The following is an 18,861-nucleotide window of genomic DNA, read 5'->3' on the forward strand; positions in this document are numbered from 1 at the left end:
GCTGCGGTGGAAGTATAGTAACTTTTAAATACATTTTTGCACAGGGGGAGGCTTGTGGATTTTGGCCCCGATCACTTACGTTATAAGTGCATTATGAAGGGGTCGTCTAATGAACAGTATGAACAGGAGGAATGATTATGGCAAGAAAAACATGCTTCAGTGTTCATTTGGGTGCCTGACTATTGTTTTAAGACAGACTTGAAAAATTGTGAAGCCGTTCTTTAACCTGTTTTAAACTCATTGGAGGAGCAGGATCTGTCACTGAGTATCTCTTATGAAGCAGCAGGTAAATGTCAGAATTCCACCAGTGATATTTCTACCCTCTTTTAAACTCGTGATGCTGTGAGAAATATGTTATTAATCTTAAATAACCTCTTTCAGATTAAAAATGTAACTGTTATATCTTAAAGAAGCGAAGGCATTTCCAAAAGAATCATTGGATTTTTTTATATATAATTCAAAGTCGTTAAAATGGAGTGCAATAATTGAAGACGACGTCTTGAAGTGACCCAAGTAAAACCAGTTCAGATATGTAAGGATGGGTTTTGCCCGTCTTTAAATGATTGATTAGCAAATTAAGCTCGCAGAAACCCCTTTAGTGAAAAAGAGAACTTTGAAAAATGTGGATAAACTGGTGTAAGGGGTAGAATGAGATACGTTTAATTTTGAGAAAACCTTTTCTTTTTCTGTCTTCTTTCTTCTAGCTACTAGCTTCTAACTTTCTCTGTTAGAGCTGGACTTTATCACTGCCATGCAGCAAACACAGCTAAATAAGAAGAAGGCCTGTTTAGGCTCCGCAACAAGGAAGCAAAACTCAGGTCAGCAAAGCACAGCTCCAGGAGAAGAGTCTTTAACTGTGGCTTAGTGCTGAGTCAGTGGACTGGAAGCCTGACTGCAGAAGAGTTACAACATCAATCACAGTGGATTTCCTAACCAATGGATGAAGTTGGCCTCGCTCCAGAAGGGTTGAGTCACATGACAGTGAGGATATGTTAAGTAAAAAATAGACACTGAGTAACAGCGCCAGTTATACTAATGTAATGAATAATTGACATTGTTCGATGTCAACAACCCTCTCTGAGTGCTTGAAAAAGCCAAACTGTACACAAACTCTATTGAAAATCCATTAGATAAAAATAGAATAAGAAAAAGATTGTCATATCATGTTCACTGAGTTGTGAACTTATCTATGGTTAGTCAGTGACCACTTCAGCAAGTGGGCTGGTCCGGTACCTTGTACTGAGTCTGAACAAAGGAAAGTAGCTGTTGCTGGTGTACCTGGGCTCTGTGCAGCCTCTTGAGTTCCTCCTGCTTAGCTTGTCGTCGAGCAGCTTTCTGGACTCTTCGTGTCAGCTTGGCATTCAGCTCTTCCTCTGTGTAGGTTTTCTAGTAGAACAACAAATAAAAACACGTGTCAAGAGAATTCTCACCCACATGCTCCTTATATGTGTACTTGGCTCCGTGGGGGCCCTGGCCCTTCAGAACAAAAACCTACCAGGAGAGGAGTGGGAAACTGATTTGATCTTCTATAAAGGTGAGGGACAACATGGACTAGCACAATGTACTCTATCTTGGAATATGATCTAAATCTTCACCACACATCTACAGGCTTCTCTGGGCCTTTAACATAAATCATTGTAGTATACAATGTGACATATACATCCACTCCACTGCAGCTTTCACGGCCATAAACCTTCTTACATTATTGTATACATCATGAAATCCTCTATAATAATAGGCGATACATTAGGAGAAAAAGCAGGGATGTCCCCCCCTCCCCAACGACTGACTTTTGAGGACACAAAAAGCTGGCGTAAATCAAGAGGAAAAGAGAATAGCACTGAAGGAAAATGTGTCAAGGTTTCTCCAGTAGCCAGCCTGGAGTAAAAAACTGTGCCGCAGTGACAGAGAGGCAGGTTAATATCAACAGCCCTTGATGTGAAGAGATGCAGAGGTATCATTGTGACCAGAAAGGAGAGCGCTACTGAAAAAAGTCATGTTTGAACAGAATGGATATCCAGCAGCGAGTGAGTGAGTGAGTGGGCGCTGCGGGCCAAATGTCGCATGCATCCACAGAGGACGGTTAGTTTGAGGCCAGACGCACACAACAGGGTGTTATGACAGTAAACCGGCACATGCGCACAGGGGGCTGGGGGGTGGGGGTGGGGGTGGGGAGGAGTGATGGGGGGGAGGGGTTATCGATGGGAATGTATGTAATACTACCTTTGTGGCGTACGATCTCTTGAACGCCAGTGCGTGAGGGACATAAACAGACTTGGGGGAAGACAAAACAAAAAAGGGAGGAAACAAACATGATACAGATGATATGATTAAATGGGTTAATGATTATGTTAAATTGGTCAAAATAATGAAAACATTAAAAAAAAAAAAAAGAAATAATAATCTAGCTGAATGGTTGGAACAATCAAAACAGGCAATGTTAATATCCCACACCGAAAACAAATATCTGACAGGGTGCAGTGACATTTTATACATCTATATTAATAATCAGAAATTATTAGTCAAACAAAACAATTATAAATGACATTGTAAGATAGCAGATTTTAAGAACAAGGATTTTAGATACTTGCCTTTCTACAAAGAGGTAAGACAAGTCGCTTATACCACAAACTAATGTCTACAATGATCTCTATCAGAATATATCGTACACTCACAGATCTGGACAACTATAAAACACCACAACGGTCACTGGAGACAAGTCTACACAACTCCTGTGTACTCTCGTTGAATTACATACGGCCTGGTAGGCATGACACGGCTTTAACCTCCCGTGACTGTAGCTGTATAAACCCTGAAGATATTCATGGCCGTGTCAGAATTCAGTCAGATCAATATTCATGAAGAAAAAGTGTCAACTTATTCTTCATGTATAAAAGACAGAAAAACAAAATGGGAGCGTGTCAGAGTTTTTAAAATGTGTTTACAATGGTTAATGAATGCATGCCTCTGGCCCTGAACTCAACTGTATCTATCTAAACCAACAGAAACACACACACACAGAATGAGCAGCAGTAGAGACAATCATTTTGAATTTCAACCATAAACATAATGAATGCAAATGGATTCAAATAAAAGAACTCATATTATAGAAAATGCGGGTTTTATGTGCTGAATATCTGCATAATCCTAATACGATTCATGCCACCAACATATTTAATCTTGTGTATGTGCAAATTCAGAGATTTTGCAATGTTGCGAACAGATCATCATTAACATGTGCATCTAACGTGTAAGATTGTGGTGCTGAGGATTTTGAAAAATGTGTTTTTTAGCATGAATTGGTTTCATGAGCTCATGCAACCAATTTGCTGTAATTACCATTAAAATATCATCTGCACAAATACCACTCAAAGCTACCTAAATATTCACAAAATTATGTTTATTTGAAATTCAAAATTATCTAACCCCCTGCTACAAAATACCTCCTTCTTGTCTTTCTCCTTTTCTTGATCAACCTCTTTCTCCCGTTCTCTTTCTTTATGTCTCTCTTTCACCCTCTTTCTTTCCTTTAACTCCCTCCTTCTCTGCTTTTCCAGTTTCTCCTCCTTTATTGCCTCCTTCTGCATGCCTGATACTAGGTCAAAGATGTCCATATGTCTCTGGGAGTGGAAGAAATTATTTCAAAGTGTTTTTTAAAAGAAGCAAAAAAAGAAATGGATGCAATGGATGTGATGATGACACGTCCACAAAATTAACTGTCTGGAAAGCTCTAAATAGGCGTACCGTACTTACTTGTGCATTAGGCATTTTAAGTACGCTGTACAACAGATAATTCATTATGTTCTGCTTCATTAAGACAGCAATGTGAACCTTTCCAATGCCGCCCACTTGACTATCTTTGATGCTCACTTCCAGTTTTCACACTGGAAAAGCATGAAGGCTGATTATGATGAAATTGCCAACGACAATCTATTTTGAAGAGCACTTTTAGAATCATGCTTCATTTTATGCTTTATGCCTAGGTTAAATAGTTATTCAGGAGCTATAGGAGTTTCAAAAGATGGCGAGTCAAATCATCATCTAGATGGATGATTCAAACTCAAATCTCCTGTCAAAAATGTGTTCAGTCAATTCGGTTTAAATACCTTTTGTCAAAAATGTGATGTCTCTACTTGCATCTGTTGTTACTCACATCTGCCTTTGACTTCTGGGAGGATCTCTCCAGAATGTCGTCACATGACAGGTCTGAATCCTCGGAAAAGCTCAAGTTTCTGCGTGATTTCAAGTCTGTAACATAAAACAAGCAAAGGGATTAGTTTGCAGACCATTTTGCAGAAAGTGAAGCATAATACCATGTTCGAAAAACACATTTCAATCACCTGATGACTTTCCAAGAGGTGATGTTCTCTTCTTCCCAGAGTCCTGCGTGGTGGAGCTGGAGGATGGCGTGCTTGGACATGATTTGTCATCCTTCTTCTTTTTGTCCTTCTTGTAGCCTGAGAAGACAGCCTTCCACAGTGACTTGTGTTTGGGCGGTGTCTCATCTGTGCCAGAGAGCTTGCTGCTGTCATTCTTGGCTTTTTTCTCCTTCTTATTTTTGCGAGGTGAGAAGAGGGAGCTTCGTTTCTTGCTCTTAGTCGAGGAGGAGCCGTCAGATGAAGCCACAGAGCTGTCCAGACTCTTGTTGCTGCTGAAGAAACGCTCGGGTAGAACCTCTGCCTTCTTTGACTCCAGAGCTTTCACAGCTGATGTCTTCGGAGATCCGGCTGACTTTTTCGTTTTTCCAGCAACATCTGGGGTTACACTCCAGGCCACTTTAGGTGAGGCACCCTTGTCTATATCAGATTCTTTCATTTTATTTAGCTGCTTGGCCATGGCATCCTTCAGAGCCTGGCTCTTGATGGACTTTTCTCTGGCCCTGATTCTCTCCTCAGCGATCTCTTTGGCCTCTTGAGAGAACTGAGTCGCCCTCTGGGTCTTAGGGGTCGGGTTGACAGGAATATTGGGTTTACCGTTCTCCATTGCTAAGGCCAGATGCAGAGGAGGTCTCTCCCTGCTGGGCTTGCTGGTGGGTGGAGTGTAGAACTTGTTCATGCTCGTTTCAGGCGTCCGCTCATCGTACGTCTCCTCCACGTCATCAGCAAACGGAATCTCCTCCACCGTCTCCACAAACGACTTCCTCGCCTCCTCCGGCCGCGGCTTCTTCTTTTCCCTCATGACAACCACAGGAGTTGTTTCTATATCTGGTTGTGGTGACGAGACTTTCCTGGGTGCAGGCTTGGGCACAGACACGGGGCTCAGCTGCGTCCTCGGTGCAGGAACCGGAGTCTTAATTTTTGCTGGCTCTTTGGCACGCTCACACGGAGGTTTATCTGTTCCGTTGCTCCAGGACACCTGGTGTCTCTGCTGCCTGAGCACGGCTGGAGACTGATTAGCAGGCACAGGTGGCGGTGGACTGGAGGGTGGGGTGAGCATGGTGGAGTCAGACGTGTTATAGCTGTCACTGTTTGCCGTCTGGCTCGTGGCCATGCTCCCATTCAACCCCAAGCCAGAGCTGCTGCTGAGGTCCCTCTTATCAGAGCCATTACTCTTGAGCTCGGGAGGAGCAATGGGAGTAATGACCTGACCCTCAAGAGTGATGTTGAGTCTACGAATGACAGCGCGGCCAGTAAATGCAGGCTTCTGCTCCTCAGAAACATCCGGAGGTTGAGTCTTGGCAGGGGTGGATTCCTGTGTTGGAGCCTTATCAACACTTTTCTCTAAGATTTTACTGCTGCGGTCCAGAGGAGTGAGACCGAGGCTCTTTCTGATCTCGGCACTCTTTAACCAAAATTCCTCAATGATATCAGTCTTTTTAGATGGAGTTTCATCTGTTGAGGAGTCTTCAGACTTTGAGGATTCAGATGCGGCCTTCTCTGTTTTGGCCATGGGTGTGGAAGTGACAGCGGGGACAGGTTGAGTTCTGACAGGCGAATCAGAGGTGAGGGGTGATGAGGGTTCACGGCAGGTTAAAGGCTGGGCACAGATTGGGGAGAGGGGGTTGCCTGTGAGAGGGCAAATTGAGCGATGAGGGTAGACTGGAGATTTAGGTGTGCATGTCTCTGGTAAGGGGGTGGGCTGGGAGCAGATTGGGGAGTCAACTGGTGACTTGACAGGGGATCTGACAGGTGACTCGATGGCTGGCTTGACTGGAGAGATGATGGGTGATTCGGCGGGTGACCTGGGGGGAGATGAGGCAGGAGCAGCAGCAAGAGTGGGAGAAGGGACAGAAGAAGGATTGTGGACAGGAGCAGGTGAAGGGCACACTGGGCTCTTGGCGACTGGAGACGGAGTTGTTCGCTCAAGTGTCATTTCCTCAGGAATGAAAGGTTCTGGGAAAAAGCGAGTGCCCGGAGACTTCACCAGGCAGGGAGGAGATATCGGAGTTATCTGAGGGAAAAAACAGAAGATCAGGATTTAGTCAAAATGAACATTGCATACCCTCAACTTGATAACCATGAAGTTATCTCACCTGTGTTTCAGGTTGGGGAGATGGTTTAAGTGGGGAAAGGACAACATCCTCTTCTTTCTGCACCCGGCTGGTGCTGGATGGTTCTGAATGAACAAACAACAAAAATGTTTTTTAGTAATGTAAAAAAAATATATCTGAGTGATCCATTTGAAGATGATTAGTGACATGTACCAATACTTGAAGCCATTCCCAGACTTTCAGATTTTTTGTCTTCCTCAGGAGGCGCTTCAGTGAGCCCTGGCTGGTGCAAACGAGCCTCAGCTTCTGCATCTGAGGGGATGTCATCTGGAATTGAAACATAGCATTATAAAATACTGTACCGTTACACAGCTTTACAACTGTAATTATCTCCAAACTTTTATTGTAATGGAGCATAGCTCTATGTAAACAAAAAACTGTTATTTGGAATTGATGGTTTTATTATCATCTGTATTATTTTGGCTGCCTACCCTGATCCATCTCTGTACCAGGCTCCATATCTGGACTGTCTGCTTCCGCTTCCAGGTCGTCATCCTCGCAGGGTTCTGGCGTGACAAAGAAATGGCAAGAAATTATCTAACTGAGTAACACATTCTCTCTTCAGTCAATAACATAGTGAGAACTTTTTCCAACTTCCTAATAACCTAACCTTAACTGAAATTTTCTCACAAATTCTAGTTGCTAGCTTACTTTTCAAAAAAAAAAGCACCGGAGTTCAAAGATTTCTTAATGAAAAAATCTATCAAGACCAATTTAAAAGAGTGGAGCGCAGTTATAGAAAGAAATTTAAGGTTAAAAAAGGATGAAAAGGCTTCAAAACCAAAATCCTTTTTTTTTTGTAAGGACAGCTTTAAGGAAGGTTTTTCTGGCAAGGAAACCATTAGTTCTGCATACAAATGAAATAATATGCAGTAGGTCTGTTAATAAATATGAACAAAGGATGGGTACAGAGTAGCATTTGTGGACAGATACATGCAGCTATTCATTTTAGGATTATCAAGCAAAAGCAGAACCGATCCTCAAGTAAACAAAATTTTGTGGGAGAGACTATTGTTCCAACAAAACTGACACAGGGAAATAACCCACATAGTTAATACATGCAATTTGGAAATAATAGCATAACCATTACTATAATTTCTGCTAAATGCACTGAATATGCCTTTGTTCAGGTGGGTGCACAAGCACGTACCGAAAGAATATCCACTTCTAATGGGTCGGAGCACAAGGAGATCATATTAAGCTTTTAACCCAGAACACAAGTGCTGCCCATAAACCCAAATGTATATGTAGAACTCTCATTTGATTCATTCAAGCTTTTAAACAGTTGATCAAGTACCTCAACAGCATCATTCTCTGAACTTTGTGCTAGTATAAGTGCCAGTAAGGGGTTAGTCCTAAAATATACCAACAGTAACAGCTTCCAAGTGCAATACTTCACACATTACCCATCAGGGCAAGAAACACCATGATGTTAAGTGTTTTCAAGCCTTGATAGCTTATCTGTCTCTGGAATATGTTACATTACAGGACAATACACCAAGCAAGTAAAGAGAAAATACATTGTTTGGAAGTTGAAAGGGTAGGATGAGAGGTTGGGTTGTGAAAGGTGAAATACAGGTGTTGATCTGACCCCAAGAGAGCAGAACTCTCGAGAGTGACAGCCTTACAGCATGCATGCTTGTGAGTCTACCGGTCTTTGCATGTGTTCGTGCATGCTCCAGGAAAAGGCCAGCCAACAGACAGATAGAATATGAGTCTAAGACGGGATGTTGTGAGATCCCTTTTTTAAGTCTGTGCTACCTCCAGACATTGACTCCAACCAGACTCGCACAGCCTCGTGTCGGGCGGATGTGTGGGCAGGGGCTACATTCAAACCAGAAGATACAGAACAACGAGGGATAGATGGCAGGGGAAATAACAGTAAAGTAATTAGACACATGGGAAAGAACATAGCAGAACACAAAAGAACAAAGCAGGACAAAAAAATCAAAAGAATTGACAAGGGGGGGGTTATATGGTGCACTGGGATGCGTTTGAAGAACTTAATGTTCACCCCAGAGGACCAACAGCGACTGTAAACAACAAATTAAAAGATTGAATACAAAATTAGACATTCCGAGAAAAAAAGCAATGTGACAAAAATGTACAAAATCAGAGATGATTATACACAACAGGTGGGTTAGTTGGGGGAGGTGGCTCCTCCTGTCCCAGACGCAGACATACAAACAGAACAGCAGCAGCCACACTGGTGCAATGAGACACTCTGATCCTTAACCCCGTGACGGCCTACAGCCTGGGACTCGCCAAGCAAAGCCTTCCCAGAGTTCAGCTCCTCAGGGTGGGTTACCTGTGGAGGAGGGCTGCGTGAGCTCAGAGGGTTGGGAGAGTTGGGAGCCTGAGGCTGGCTGGCCATCCTTGTCTGTCTCAGAGTCCAGGTGTGTTCTCACCAACCCTGGAATGGCCTGGGGATCCACAGGCTGCAGGACTTGCTGAATCTGTAGGTTCCTGGCTAAATGAGGGTGTCAGCGTATGATGCAGCGTTGTGTTTTTTTGGGGTGTGGTGAAGTTGTGTGAACCAAGAGAGCAGAGAGAGAGAGATAAAGAGGAAGTAGGATAGTTGTGCAGGGAAGGTAGAGAAACACACAAGAGGAAGAAGAGAGAAGGGAAAAGACAGGACAAATATGAAGGAGAGAAGGCAGAGAGACAGTTAGAATATAGTGGCAATGAAAAATCATCAGAGAGGAGTAGAGGGAGGCTGCATGCACTAGACTGCAAAAAAAAAAATCAAACCAAAAGAGTGAGCTTCAAAGATATAAAGATAAAAAAAATAAAAATCCATTTCTTCAACAGAAAAAGTCTGCCGATCAATACCAAACCATACTGCAGCACCTAGGGGGGAAACAAAAAATCTCTGGTATCTATCAGATTAGTATTTCAAAGCCATACACAAAAACAGATGTGTTAAACAGCAGGTTAAAAATGGGATTCATAATTCTAAGAAAGGCACCACTATGAACACAAAACTGCAACCGACAAACCAAAAAACAAAAAGATACCAAAAATAGAAAGCCACGCTAATTGGAGAAATCCTTGAAAAAAGAAACCCAAACCAGCAAGGATTATATATATCACGCTCAAAACACATCCACAGGCAGTTCTGCTGCTACCTTTAAATGTACCAACATCCTCTTCATCTGTTAGGTACTTCTCTAGCCAAAGGCCTGACTGGAGCTCCCTGTCCCAGGGGCAGTAATCCCCCTCTGCCAGCAGGGGGAGACAGAGGCCCAACAAAAAAATATATACATACACATACACGCATACACGCACCCACACAAACACAGTTCACATGGGGAGGAAGAAATGAAGAGGAGAAGGTGGAGAAGGAGGGAAGAAGCAACAATGTTTGAGACAGACACTACACGTGGAACAGAATTCAATAAAAAGTAGGTGGAGTTCTGCATTGTGTCAGACAGGGTGTAAACATACAAAAACATACACAAAAGGAAACGGACTACTTTTCCAGTCTTCACAGGAAGCACTCTGTAAATCGCACCAAGAGTGTAAAAAACAAAATTTACCATCGCTCGACTCCTCCTCCTCCTCCTCCTCATCCTCCTCCTCCTCGTCCTCTTCCTCCTCTTCTTCCTCCTCCTCTACTTCTCCGTCCCTGCTGACCGCGTCGGCCACAGCCTCGCCCTCTGCTTCGTCGCCCCTCAGTTTGGCGTGGAGCTCTACCGCCTCCTTCCAGGGAACACCGCCGAGGTCTGAGGGGCTGAGAGGTTGCTGCTCCTGCTCCGCCTCCGCCTCCTCCTGATCCTGATCCTCCTGCTCGTCCTCCTCCTCCATGTCTGACTCTGAGCTACTGTTGGAAAACAGAAGAGGAGTCCAAGATGTGTTAGATTAAGTGGGAGGGAACACAAGTGTTTGCAAACGACAGGCCATGTCACTGACAGAATTCACATCGACTCTAACTTCCTCTAACATTTTCTGTAGGTGCTGAATTTGAATATCTACATGTTCTCCTGCAAGCTTTTGACATCCAGTGTTGAAGAATCAACAGAATGTTAAACCACAAAAGAAAAAACAGAACAACTAACAAAATAAAAAAAGAACAGCACAAGAAACTGATTTAAAAAAGGATCAATTCCAATAATCCACATCATGGTTTCAGCACACTACAAATACTAAAAATGTTTTTCAATCCTGACAAAGAGCGTATGCTGTTGTTCTGCTCTTACCTGGAACCCAGGTCAGCATCTGTGGCCTTGTCCAGCACGCTGCTGAGGTTGTGTTCCGCCAGCGTCTCCTCCGGCACCTCCTCCAGCTCCTCCTCCCTCTGCATCGACAGGCGGTAGTTCTCCAGCTCGATGCGCTCAGGAGTTCCCCGCAGTCGTTTAGCTAGGCTCGGCTCCTGCAGCCCGTTGACCTCCGGCGCTGTGGTTGACGGTGGAGCGCGAGGTGGGGACCCCCCAGGTGAAACGACGACATCAGACCGGGATGGAGGTAAGGAAGCAGAGCACCGAAGTTGGAGGGAAAGAGAGCACAGAAAATACAACTGAGAATCAGGTAGATGCACAGCAGAGAGGAGAGGAGCAGAGAGGAACATAACCCTCTGCAGGACTGGCTGAGGGCATAGGCGTGATTAGGCTTCTAACTATATTTGGCTCTGTGTAAGTAAACTGAACTATAACATGCCTACTGTGTATAAAAAGTACTATTATGGATACAAATTAATTCTGACAATGTCTGTGTGTCAGCATCAGTCTAATAGCATCAAATCCATCACACATCCAACAGTAAAACTAGAGTATTTCCACAGATTTTTTGTACAATTATATTATTATTATTCCCATTTTAATCCCACTATACAAAAGCAAACTTGTATTTTAAAGGACAAACTGACAAGAACACACCGATTTAAGCTCTATAACTGAATTTATTGCATTAGATTATATTCCTACAGCAAATAGTATCAACAAACACAAATAAGTTTAACACTCTAAGACAGTTTTATTATTCTACAGTTATAGGTACAAGGTTGGTGCCTTGCCTTTTTCCCATCCTGAGAAGCAAATCTTAAAACTGTATTTTTCTTTCTGAAAATTGTCTTTCAGGGTTTTGGGGAATGTGAGTGGAATGGATCAAAATAGTAATTTACTCATTATACTACATCTGTCATCTCTCCACTCACTTTAAGCGGAAATAAAATTGCCCCCCATGACCGATGACCCCCATGTAAATCCCACTAAAAAAAGGATATGTGTGACAGTGAATGTGTGATATTTGATACTGTAGCTTTTTTTTGTTTTTAGTAGATGAGGAATTTGGTCAAACAGCTGCAATTGATCCTTTCTCTCTCCTTAACAAGGCAACATGCCTGAAAATGTAAGATAGCTAAAACTACCCAGTCCTTTCAAATTTTATGCTTCATCTTTCCACACAAATGAACCCTGAAATTAAAAGTGAAAACGACTTATACTGCCATTTCCACAGAGAGCACTATATTGATACTTATCATTTACCATGTCATTAGTCATAAACGATAATGAATGAACGGCACACAGTAATAACTTAGTCAGATTTCTCCTAAAATTACTTAAAATACTTGAGAATATCAGCTGAAAATAGTCATTTTGAATAAATAATTAATTTTGAACGCTGAATAAAGTCTGATATGATCAAGAAAATATGATGTAGGTTTTTCCACACCTGTAGAGATATTGTGACACACGTCACATTTATTTCTTATATCGCCTAGTACGGAATATAATTATCAAAGCTTGTCATAGAATTCATGTTAGATATGTTTAGTATTACTAGAGTATTTGTAATTAACTACTCTCATGTTATAATACTACACTTGCCACACAATGCAGCAGGCCTACACTTTACTTATTAAATCCTCATGTTTACTTTTCTCTCTGTCTATTCTGTTCACCTCTTTCTGGTCTTATTGAAAATATTGAACTATAATACGCAACGCAAATAATGCTGCAAAGATGCATACAGTATACTGAGCAAACACAAGTGGGTCTTAACAGCAGTCTGACTGGGGTGAGAGGTTGAGGGATGCAGGAGGACAGGGCAGCCAAGAAGGTCGGACAGAGGAGTGGGAGAAAAAAAAAAAAATCACAGGAGAACCAATCACAGGCACTAATTCAAGCACTAGTAGAGCTCTCAGTTTTAAGCTGCTCTGATAGGAGGGGGAAAGGTAAAGCTCACAAAAAACACTGATACAGGCACTTTCATCACAGTATGGTGAGTTTCAGTGAGAGAGATACTGTAGGTGCAAAACAGCTTACAGATAGGAGAGAAACACATCACAAAGCAGGCTCTAAAAGAAACACATCACACAGGAGAGGAGGTAGAGCTTAAAGAGAGCAGTCACAGGCCACTAGAGGTTACAATCACAAAAGAATTAAGCTTGGCTCTTCATTAAAACAATGGCAGGCAAAAATCATGTTTAGGTAAATAATTCACTTAAAATACATGAATGTAAAGCTATATGCCAATTTTTAACTGATATTTTGAATTAAGAAATCTGGCACTTTACTGCTAACAATAAAATCAGAATAGGAAGCTGTGCAAGAGAGTCATAGAAATGGTTAATATTGCTATTTGGAGAGCTGACCAGAAGGAACTTTGCCAAACTAATTTTAATTTCCAAGCCAAGTAAAATAAATAAATTCAAGATGCACCATTCACTTCTAAAATGACGCTGCCAGAGCGCTGCTTAACTGCCTCGGCCAATCACGAGTTATAAAAATGGCTGCTAACAGAAACAGAAAGAATGCTGCATCTTCAAGATATAAATCACTGAGATGAAGAATCACAAGATGTACATGAACACCCCGCAGGCTCAGTGAGTCAATACAATCAGAGGAGAATGCGAGAGCTAAATCTATACAATCCCACATTAGTTGGCAAAGAGTAAAAGAAAGAAAGGAAGGAAGGGGGGGAAAAAAAGAAGAGGGACAAGAGAGTCATGCTAGAGGAGGTTGAGCAGGACATTGATGGTGAAACAGCAGAAGAGGTAGATGCAGTAGGTACACAGGAAGGGAGAGTCTAGGGGGTTGTGTGCCACCTGGTGGCAGGTCCAGGAGAGTGTGCGGCGGAGGATACGCATCGATCCCACGCCCATGGCCAGACGGCAGGGCGCAGCCGCCACAGCAAGAGAGGAAAGTGGGGTACCTGAAGGCTGGAGCTCGGCCGAGGGGGCTGCCACTGCCATCGCCCTTCCGGGGGCATCCACGGTCGCCACAGGAGTTTGGGGCGCTTGGTTCTCCTGCAAAAAGACAGCTGATGTCAACCACAGCAAAGTGTTGGGAGACACAAGTGGTCTTATGGATGTACAAAATGTCATAACACAAGAATAGACGATTGAGGGACAAAATATTTCCTGTTTAATATTCTACTCTGCTTCCCACATGTTGGCCCTTGTGCCCATAACTAAGCACTGTTTTTTTGAGATAAAACCAAATAATTCATTTCTTCATTATTTGCCAGCCAGCCCTGATTTCCACCAGGATGTAGTAAATAGAAAACAAGTACCTTAGCTGTGATTGGAGCAGGGGAGGGAGCAGGCCTCTTTCTCTGAGCATAGCCAGACAGACGATAGCAGTAGTGCGGCTTGCAATAAAATTTCCCTGCAGGATAAAGGAAGAAGAGAGTAAATGAGAAGAAATAATGAATGCAAAAATGAATAAATATAGTAAAAGTTTGGACATACTTTCCCATTCACTTGAATGATAAAGTGTGTCTAAACTTTTGACTGGTGCTGTGTATGCAGAGCATATTCTGTAAATATCTCAAAGAGCAGATAAAGCCTTTGGACTCTTTGAGTCCAAAGGCTTTATCTGTTCTGCAGAAGCAGACTGTGTGTTTGTTATTTAGAATAAAAAAATTCTTCCTTTCTGTCTCAGTTCAGACCCTCAGTGGGTTTTAGTCCCACGGCAAACTCTGAGAAACAGTTACTCTGTCTGAATGAACAATCTGCTGCCTGTCCTTCAGAATAATAGACACCTCCCAGAGAGGGAAAATATGAATCATAAGACTTCACTCCAATCTGGGGTCACTGTAATGTCACATCACATTGTCTTCAATTAAAGCCACCGGATCTTCAAATTACATGTGGTTATAACAGCTTCAAAATTATTCTGATGGCATGAGGTTTTGTTTGTATAAAAATGAAATTTGGTGTAGTTTATGTCTTGCTTTCATCTGATTCATGGCTCAGGTCCATGATGGGAGTGGAAGGTTGTTGTGGTGCAAATTGTCTGTCTGCCAGTTTCTTTTTGGATACTACCACTGGGGGGCACCAAAGTCACACATTCAAGAAATGACTGGTGGTAAAAGTCACTGATTGATGTGATATTTTCTGGCTTACAAATCCACATGATTAAAATTGTTTAGTCCAAGTCATCAAAGTAAATATTAATTCTCATTGTTTTCACTTTATACTACTGTGATCATGAAGCCAAAGATACATTCAATTCATTTTGGCTGCAGTTAATGATAAAGAACTGAATGACAGTACGCAATGTAAATGAAACAAGATAAGTTTCCTTAATGTGAGTCTTACCATCCTCCACATCAAAGGCATAGGAGGACAGTCGTAGTGTGGTGCCACAGTAGTCGCACTTGAAGCAGCTGCGATGGAAGAATTTCCCTTCTGCACTCAGCCTCTCCATCACATACACACGCTTTCGACAGAAAAAGCAGACATCGCTGCCTCCGATGTTGACGGGGAACTCTTTACGGAGGGAGCCCTGTGAAAAGAAACGCCATCGAATCAGTTTTTAAGAGGAGGAGAGGAGGAGAGGAGAGGCGAGGAGATTAGAGAGGAGGAAGGGTTTAAATACGTAAGATTTAGTGGACATCAACACGCTCACACGCCAAACCAAGTAGATGTATGCTGGGTATTGAGCTAATTTATAACCTAATAACAATACCACAACACAGTGAGTCAAAGATTATAAGTAGGAACAGGGATGAACAATAAAAACTCATCTCTCTTTACCATCTACAAACACAACAGTAGCCCAAACTGCGATTACTTGTTGAACACACACTGTACAGCTAAAGGGAGATGGATCAAGGTTAACTTGTGACAGCAAACAACACTCTCTGAGGTTCTGATTTGTGCAGCAGCCACATGCCTCCTACCCCGGGGGGGGCAGCGTGCTTACCAAATCCCTCCTTTCAGGCAGAGGCTTGGGCTCTTCCTGAGACTGAAGCTGAGTGGCTATCTGCTCAGCCAATGAGCTAACTCCCCCTGTGTACATCCTTACATAGCGCTATCAACAGCATTAAGGGGGAAAAAAAAGAAGAGGTGGAGAAATGTTAGAAAATGATGCAGGAGAAGGAAACATGAAAAACAGAAAACGGATAGGATGGGGGGGGGAGTGTGGAAAGAAATCACTCAGCATAGCAACAAGTGCTTAAACACAGAGGGTATTCACAAACAATACAGGGCATCTAGACATGACAGAGCGATGTTTCCATGCTTTGCTGATCTAGTGTTTAGATCAGCTGGCAGCCCCACCTAGCTTCAAACCAAACAAACTGAGACAAGTCCAAAGCTGAAAAAAAATCACTTCTGCCCTCAGTCAAACAAATAATTCTTTAAGGTCCGATGTGCATTTACCTGCCGACAAATACCTTTATTGGATTTGGGACAATAGAAAAAGAGATCACAGAGATCAACACCAATACTTTGAAAGAATGCAACTGCTTAGTGGACCTGTGCTCTCTGTTTATGAGGAGTACTACACATGCTTACACACTCATGTAAAGCAGTCATGCATTAATTCACATTTTTCATTCACATGCACACTCGGGAAAGCCTCACAATGGCATTCCACCACTGCTCTGACTAATCAAACAATAAATACAAATAAAACTGAACGCTGAAAGGAGCTTTCATACTTTCATAGAATGGGCATCACATGTAGTATGAGGCAAACCTACGCCAAGAAAACTATTACTATGGACGAGATTTGAGCACACTTTGCTGTGCTGAAGTCCCACTGCACTGCAAAATTGTTACTCCGCCGCAGTTGGAACTGTGCTTGTCGACGTGGGATTCACACTAAATTAGATTTTTGCTGCCAAGCTGCTCTTCCAATCCACAACAACCAGTAGGGACTCCCTTGGCAAAATAACTGTTTGAATCATAATTGAGTTCAAGCACGGCCCAGCTAAAAACATTTTGATACCTGTTCAGATAGAAATCAGTCACAGTTACAGAACTAATTATTCGCCCACATATTAAACAGAACAACCGCAGTAAACAAGTGAGAGGTTAAATGAGATTCTTCATATTTCACAACAAACAGCCAGTAAGTCTCAGGTGAGCTTAAGTTGTGTTAAGCAACATCTGCAACTAAGTGAGACGATGCATCTTCTTAAAAGACCAAGTACATGTGTAGTGTGTTAGCGTCACCGCACTCCATTCCTTCCAGGTGTGAAATGACTACCTGTCTCAAGCTGTCAGAGGAGGAGGGGGAAGAATCAGGGGAGTACTGGGCTCGGGCTTGGTGCCATTGTTCCATAAAGAAACATGAGGGTTTTTTCTTAGGCTCCACAAAAAGGAGGAACAGAGGAGAGTAGTTAGACAGTTGAGTTAAATTAAAAAGGTAAAAAAAAAAAAAAGTTGCAAAAATGTTAACAACTGAAGACCCTAAAATGAACATATATCTGTTGATTTGTTTTAGAAGTTTCCTCTTTTACACATTGTCTAAATAAATATAAAAAATATAATATAAATAAATTTATAAGACCAAATTTTGTTTTAGGAGACTGACTCCCAAACACCTGACTCTTCAGAAAGTCAGGTGTTGTTATGCTAGCATACTAGCATAATTTTGCTGAGTAATAGTGGGCTACTAACACTGCTATTTCTATTTCAATGTGACTTCTACGTTCTGTTTCTCCATTTTAATGATGTTCTTATCTCTGTTTTTGTATCTTTCTTTCTGTAAATGACTGAGAACTGTGTAAATAAACAAATATAATGTGCTTGTACTCTGTACCTGTCCAAATACCAACTAAAGTTAATTGAACTTGACTTTATTTCTGTCAAGTCATTCCCTCTTGTGTTCTATGCTAACACATTAGCCTCTACTAGCATACAATGCTACCCAACTAGCACAATTTCGACAGATGAAATATCAATAACTCTACAGCTGTAAAGAGTTAATATCTAGCTCTCTTTCAGGGGAGAAAACTGTATATTCATCTGCTCTGCAGTCAAGGTTAGCCATGTAAGTCCCATTGCCCAATATAAACAGAGAAACTTGTAATGTTTTATGTCAAATTACATCCATTGCCTTCACATCATTTTTCATTCATTTCCCATTTAGTTTAACAGCAGTTTTGAGTTTTTATTTACATGTGGCAATCATTTGCATAATAATGTATACTGACTAACAGTGCCAACAACCTACAGTAATAGGGTTACATAGATGATTTTGGTTTCTGCTCCTACAAAGGTAAAGTTAACCAACAAGGAAAGACTCCCAAAAAATGTGTTTCTTTATTAACATGTATAAATAATAATCTGTGCGAATGGTGAAATTTCACCTGTGGTCCGGCTGGCTTGCCCTCAAATTGGGAGGCAAGTTGCTCAGCCCTCTCCTGAATACTAAGCACATATAAGGGCACTGGGTCATCCGAATGCAGAGGCCTTACTTGCTCCTGCAGAGAAACAATGATTCAATCACAAAAGGGATGTGCGAAGTTGAAAATGTAGTTTATTCTCTGCCTTTTTAGTGGTTTCCAAAAACCTTGTCATTGTGGCAAAAGCCATATATGGTTTGTCAGCGATTGTTTTCATAGTTCCAGCTGACAGCCTCTAATTTATGCAGTAATGTAAGACTGGGTGAGTTAACTATGACAGCAATGCCCTGCAGTTAGGAAAGGCATCTAGCAGAAATACCGACCATAACAACAGGCTACACTTGAGAAATAAATACTGAGCCTATAGTACAAGTACAGTTTTAAACTCAAAACTTCCATAAGAGGTTATGCCTCAGTGCAACAGAGAGTGATGTGTGAAGAGTCTCAGGCCACAGCACCAAAAACCTAACCTTTCTGCAAGAGTCGGGAGAGGAGAGTGGTGAGCCGGGACTCTCAGCCAGGCCTCGGGACAAGTGCCACTGCTCTAAAAAGAAACGGGACGGCTTTTTCTTAGGCTCCAGGGAGAAAAGAGGGATGGTTGAAAGAGGTAATTAGACTTTAGAGAAGGTGCACGCATACACCAACAGCATTTTCTCTTCCCATGTAGGCAAAGAAATATACCCAGAAATGTAAAACTGAATCTTGACAGGCTTATGTGAATTTTTAACTTGAGCTACTAGATTAAAAAATACTCAACACTGGAAACTATGTTCACAAAATGTATCCATGCA

General features: G+C 42.1%; 1 protein-coding gene across 36 annotated transcripts in view; it reads right to left on the bottom strand.

The window, feature by feature from the left end:
- The window catches only part of mical3a (microtubule associated monooxygenase, calponin and LIM domain containing 3a), a 92,840-nt gene that overhangs the window by 13,147 nt on the left and 60,832 nt on the right, over positions 1–18,861 (bottom strand). For 20 of the 36 annotated variants that reach the window (XM_067589137.1, XM_067589143.1, XM_067589142.1 and 17 more), the window contains 20 exons: positions 18,541–18,645; positions 18,035–18,148; positions 16,930–17,031; positions 15,640–15,747; positions 15,033–15,219; positions 14,003–14,097; positions 13,643–13,736; positions 10,690–10,885; positions 10,030–10,313; positions 9,619–9,711; positions 8,799–8,960; positions 8,252–8,314; positions 6,922–6,996; positions 6,644–6,757; positions 6,473–6,555; positions 4,341–6,390; positions 4,154–4,248; positions 3,444–3,620; positions 2,224–2,274; positions 1,279–1,386 (listed from right to left, as the gene is read on the bottom strand). In XM_067589137.1, the coding sequence (XP_067445238.1) occupies positions 1,279–1,386; positions 2,224–2,274; positions 3,444–3,620; positions 4,154–4,248; positions 4,341–6,390; positions 6,473–6,555; positions 6,644–6,757; positions 6,922–6,996; positions 8,252–8,314; positions 8,799–8,960; positions 9,619–9,711; positions 10,030–10,313; positions 10,690–10,885; positions 13,643–13,736; positions 14,003–14,097; positions 15,033–15,219; positions 15,640–15,747; positions 16,930–17,031; positions 18,035–18,148; positions 18,541–18,645 (4,356 nt within the window). The remainder of the gene's footprint in view (positions 1–1,278; positions 1,387–2,223; positions 2,275–3,443; positions 3,621–4,153; positions 4,249–4,340; positions 6,391–6,472; positions 6,556–6,643; positions 6,758–6,921; positions 6,997–8,251; positions 8,315–8,798; positions 8,961–9,618; positions 9,712–10,029; positions 10,314–10,689; positions 10,886–13,642; positions 13,737–14,002; positions 14,098–15,032; positions 15,220–15,639; positions 15,748–16,929; positions 17,032–18,034; positions 18,149–18,540; positions 18,646–18,861) is intronic. The other 16 variants (XM_067589166.1, XM_067589165.1, XM_067589164.1 and 13 more) reach the window with 10 other exon arrangements.

Source organism: Thunnus thynnus, chromosome 5 (assembly GCF_963924715.1).
Source record: "Thunnus thynnus chromosome 5, fThuThy2.1, whole genome shotgun sequence".
NCBI lineage: Eukaryota > Metazoa > Chordata > Actinopteri > Scombriformes > Scombridae > Thunnus > Thunnus thynnus.